This window comes from Seriola lalandi, unplaced genomic scaffold (genome assembly GCF_002814215.2).
Source record: "Seriola lalandi dorsalis isolate HSWRI2012SDOR001 ecotype SW California unplaced genomic scaffold, Sedor1 jcf7180002054159, whole genome shotgun sequence".
NCBI classification, from domain to species: Eukaryota; Metazoa; Chordata; class Actinopteri; order Carangiformes; family Carangidae; genus Seriola; species Seriola lalandi.
The window spans coordinates 1-5,254 of NW_019524712.1; the positions used below are offsets into that span (position 1 = coordinate 1).

Here is a 5,254-nt window from a genome sequence, read left to right on the forward strand (position 1 = left end):
CACCTCTCACAGCCAGCAAACTCTGTGGAGACTCTCCTTTCGTCGGGTGCCGACACTTGTAGAAACCTTCGTCAGACTTGGACGCCGCTGGAAGGATCATCGTCCCATCAGAGTGAATCCCGATGAAAACATCGTTTTTGTAGAACGCAGCGTCGAAATCTGACTCAGACTTCTCCGCGTATCTTTCCTTGACGGAACAGCGAAGTGTCACTTTATCTCCCTCCGTCACAGGAAGTGCCGGGCTCTCCAGGAGCACAGTACCACCTGAAATACAGAACGACAAACCATGAGATCTTGGATTGTCCTCGTTTTTTAATCCTACGTTTTCCAGCTCAGTTTGTTTAGTTGTAGAAAACAAACTAAACATGTTCAGCAAAGGTGAAGAAATATACTTAAGAAGCAACAAAAATCAGAATTCAACCAGAATTTTGCAAAGCAATGACAAAGCATGGATGCACAACTAATATAAATAGGCTGGATGATGAAAATATAAGTTACAGTAGGTCTGTTCTCGAGTGAGGATGCAGTGGGAGATTGAGAGGCAGGTTGGTGCAGCGTCAGCAGAAAAGCAGGTGTAGTACTAGACTGTTGGAAAACGTTGCTGGGGAGAGGGATGTCTGAGCTCGCTTGTTTGGCCTGCTGCTACTATGAACCAACCCTGGATTAAGCGATTGAAGATAGATGGATGGACGGATGGATGGATCAGTTTTACAAATGAAACTTATTCTATCACATCATAAACACTTGTCTTTTTTGACTTGACTCTAAGAATATTTGGAATTGCAGGCTTACTGTTCACTGAGATGTGGAGGACGTTGCTGCGCTCCCCTTCCTTGGATTCGCACCAGTACACTCCGGTGTCTGATGAGTACACGCCCAAAATGGAGCAGGAGGAGCCGCTCAGGCGACCCCAGCCCACCTCACATGAAAGGAACGACCCGGAGGAGGTGTTTCTCTTCAGTGTCCAGCTGCTTGAGTTCGCTGGCACTGCACAGCTCAGAGTGAAGGTCTCATAACGGAAGAACTGAGACCTGTTTGGATGGATACTGAGCGTGGCTGCTGTGGGTTCAGACAGGAAATGACAGACATTAAAGCAAAACCATAAGGGGGAGATCATCACCTGCTCCTTCTGTGAACATTCAAAAACAGAAACATTAAAAACACCTGTGCTTTTTCTTTTAACAAGCCATGTTGTGACTTCACTTTAGAGACCCATATTATTTTATTTTGAGAGAATGAAACTAGGATTTGAAAGTCATCCTGTCACCAACACGAGTGAGCGGGGCTGTCAAGGTAACGTTGACGCAAATTACAAAAATATGTTCTCACATGCCACATTGCCTTGTAGATAAGCTTTTATTTTGAAAAAACAAACTGAATTTTCTATATGCAACATGAACATGACTAAATAACTTAGTGTTATAGTATAACTACTAATTATTCAGCTTCACTGTATTGGACTGGAGAATGACTTATCTGATCATATAAAAATAAAAACAATCTGCATGGTAACACCAAATATAAAAAACATTTTTTTAAAAAGCAACATTTCTTACACATTAAGAGGCAGAGCGACGAGATGTCCATTCTGTGTCGACGTTCTCTTTGTTCCTCACTTTCAGACAGACATCAGCCCACATCCTGAGTTCAGCGGAAATCTGAAAGGTTAGAAGCTAAACAGAAACACACATACACACAATAACTGAGTAAGGACAGACTTGTATCTAGCTGAAAAAAAATCATTTTTGTTTTTTGTTATTCAAAACACAAATCAATGGATCTGGACTGTCATTGCAGTCCATCTCCAGTTTGGTGCCATTTTGGTCTACTACCAAAAAAGAAGGCAATTGTTACTATCCTACATTATTTTTGCTTGTTTATCATGTCTGTAGTGTATAAATTATGGTTTTCGCTAATCTTTCATTTTTGGTGAGATATTGGATCATTTGAACTTTTACTGATGTAAATTTGCCACTTCAGTTTATTCATTTTAATAATAAATAATCTAATAAACTGTCATCAGTCTTGTCCATTCCCTAATTTGTCATGGCCTAGAACCCAGGTTATGACAACCCTGTGAAAAATCACTATTTGTTGGAGCTGTTAACATATAATTCTGAAATGTGACCCCAAGTTATCACTGCTTTTTGTAAGACATCAGAAGCCAAAAAGGTTGGAAACCAGTAGTTTAATCTTTAACAATCTGTTGTATTTTAAAAGCTTGTTACATTATCCATTATGTAAAAATATTTATCCTTGCAGGAACTTGTAACTAAGCCTGTCAGATAAATGTAGTGGAAAAGAAAGTACCACATCTCTCTAGCAAATGTATTGAGTTGTAGTCTTAAGTAGCATAAAATGGAAGTACTCAAGTAGGTAAATGTACTTAATTACTTTCCACCACTGCTAATACAATTACTGAGCCTTCAGCACACTAATATTGTTCAAATAACCAACCAGGTGACACTTTTGTATTCATAGGGGGTGTCAATTATAGAAGCTAATAAGATTAGCTCTAAACAAACACTATCAAAATGAAATAATAAACTATACATTGATGTCAAAACGTATCTCTACAACAACTAATCCTCCTTTGTGTCACTGCTCATGACTGAGCACCAGTGTTTGCTAACATTAGATCATACATGACATGTTTTATTGGTATTAAAATGACAAGACAACACCTGGAAATGAAAGGGCGCGGTATCAGCTAGCTAAACTTAATAAGCTAGTGCCAGATAGCACAACGTTAGCTTCAGCTACTTAACAAAAATATAGCAAAAAGGCAAAGCTAGCTAACATTAGCATTCATCCATAGATACTTAAGTATACACGGTGTAATTCAGAAACTGGAGGTAATATAGTAAAGTGTATAAAACAAGCTGAATAGTTAGCTACTGCTACTTACATTTACCTGAACGATCCAGTAGTAGTAGCTGATACTTGCGCATGCGCGCCGCCGAGAGACTGAGGTGGGTAGACGTGACGTTCAATTAACGTCTACATTATGATGACGTGTGAAGACTTGGTACGGTCCACTTTAGGGGTGTCCGAAATCGTATTACAAGATTCTTCCAGGCATGAATGTGTGAATTAAGTTTTAATATTTATAGTTATAAGTGAGAACTGTTGTTTTTAACTTTGCTGACGATGTTGAGTGGTAGTGGGCGGTACCTGTTCTATCCATTAGGTACAAGACGTTTGCTTCGGTTCTCATCGTTGAATATAATCTACACACACGTTAAAGTTTTGTGTAACTGAGGGTCAGTTTACCGACATGTAACCAAATAAAAAATCATACAGCTAGCGAGGCCACGCATCCTCATACTGCCATATTGGTAAAAAAAACAACAACCTTGCTGCACCTGCTACCTGTCTACACCCACTTTTTCCAGGTAGCTCACCTTTAGTTGTCGGGGTCACCAATGCATTGTGCGGTGCAACTCAAGACATTGGTAGGAAAACTGAATAAATAACACAAAGATGAGCCTTCTTCTTCACACATCAAGGTATTTTTATTTTGTAATTTTACATTGCATTGCATGGTCAGTTGTTAGACTTTGTTCTCACATGAATTGTTTATTTAACACTAACTCTAAGTGCGGTCAAATCGTAACTCCAGCTTCGGCCTGGATTTCAGCATCCACTGGGTCAGCGGCGGTGGCCTGAGATGGTACGACCTGCTCCCCTTCTCCACAGGTCCCTGAGGGGAAGAACCATCCATGATGTGTTTATTATGTCTGTAAATGCCTGTCGTTATTTTATGCATTTTAAACCCCCGCCCTGAACATGTTTTACCTCTTGTTTTGACAACACACAGTGCAGTCTCCCCTATGTATTGACTGTAAACACACTTCAGCCATGAGGGAGTGATGCTGTTGAATGTGCATCACAAACTTTCAATTTCACTGCATGAAAAGATTTTTACAGACTTTGTTTTACAGCTTCTACATGAACAAAAATCACATATTCTCTCCTCGTATTATATCTGGTGTAGAGTTCAGACGATTATTTTCCTGTACTAACCAGTAGTATGCCCTTGTGTTTTTATACCTCATGTTTTATCTCAATCTTATCAAATTATATCTAATTTTTCTCAAAGTTTGCTCTGCCCCGTGCTTTCTATGCAGAGTTTCAAGAAGTATGGCCCTTATCAGACCTGCATGGAGGAGTAACAGTGACCTGAAGGAAAAACACACCTCTCTTGATATCTTTATACATAAACATAAACACCATCTCTCCCACGGGAGCAAAGACACGACCTTCACGGTGTAAAGGTGTTGTTGGTTGTTTGAGATGCAGTGTGCTGATACTGCTGTGCTTCTCTCGGTGGAGACTAATATTTGGAACTTGGTTTGTTCTGTCTGACGTCTACGAAGGTTTCCATCAACGCTGGTAAGGAAACTTGTTTATTGTATTTCATGAACTCATCACTCATCACATCACGCTTTAAATCACAGAATCACAATAAACAACAGGGTCCTATTGTGAGTCTTCAGTCAAGGCGACCAATCAGAGGGCGTCTACTACTACTTCGCCTCTTCTGTTTCTATTATTGACTCTGGTCGAGAGAGTCGAGGTCACAGGAAGCAAAAGTTGATGCAGCTCTTGTAATGCTCAGATTATGTTAACACTGTTTTAAACAAGCTTTTCTATTTTTGGATCTTTTGTTATTTATGAAAACAGAAAACAGCTGTTTTCCTCTGAGCTGCAGTTCTGCTGACAGACTGTGGGGGGCGACGTGGCGTCGTCTTGCAGCTTGAATCTAGTTCTCTGTCTCAGTTTGTCTGTGAAACAACATCAGACCACATTGAACCTGAATCAGACAATAAGTTTTCAACAGATGTGATCAATGTAGTGAGAGACAGATCATCATGAAACTCTAACACTGCAGTGAGTCCTGTTCAGCTGAGAGCTGAGAGCTGAAAGTGTCAGGAGCAGAGGAGAGTTTAACTCTGGCGCCATCTTGTGGCAAAAACACATGACTGCAGCTCATGAAGTTTTTCTCTCTCTAAATGTGAGACATCAAAACAAACGTGACATCACAGTGACTGTAGCTCACATTGTCTCTGACATCATCATGGAGGCTCGGTGTCCTGTCCTCTGATCAGCTGTTTGTAATGAGCAGGATCATAAAGAGGAAGCAGCATCGTACTGACTGAATGAAGTCAGACTGTAGATTTTCCTTCTTTGTGACTCTTCAGCTCTGTCTCCTCTCACAGGGAGAAGATGATCTGCTGCATCCTGCTGCTCC

General features: G+C 40.4%; 2 protein-coding genes across 2 annotated transcripts in view; one reads left to right on the forward strand and one right to left on the reverse strand.

Moving 5' to 3' along the window:
- Positions 1 to 4: 4 nt before the first annotated feature.
- Positions 5 to 1,692, reverse strand: LOC111653130 (low affinity immunoglobulin gamma Fc region receptor III-like; the record flags this gene model as incomplete). Its single annotated transcript, XM_087173283.1, has 3 exons — positions 1,557 to 1,692; positions 793 to 1,059; positions 5 to 264 (listed from the first exon to the last, which is right to left on the reverse strand). Coding segments are annotated over exons 1-3 (558 nt in total), but the record flags the coding sequence as incomplete, so codon positions are not given.
- Positions 1,693 to 4,279: 2,587 nt separating this feature from the next.
- Positions 4,280 to 5,254, forward strand: part of LOC111653132 (uncharacterized) — a 2,431-nt gene continuing 1,456 nt past the window's right edge. The window contains exon 1 of the mRNA XM_087173284.1: positions 4,280 to 4,395. The gene's annotated coding sequence lies outside the window, so the exon portion shown is untranslated. The remainder of the gene's footprint in view (positions 4,396 to 5,254) is intronic.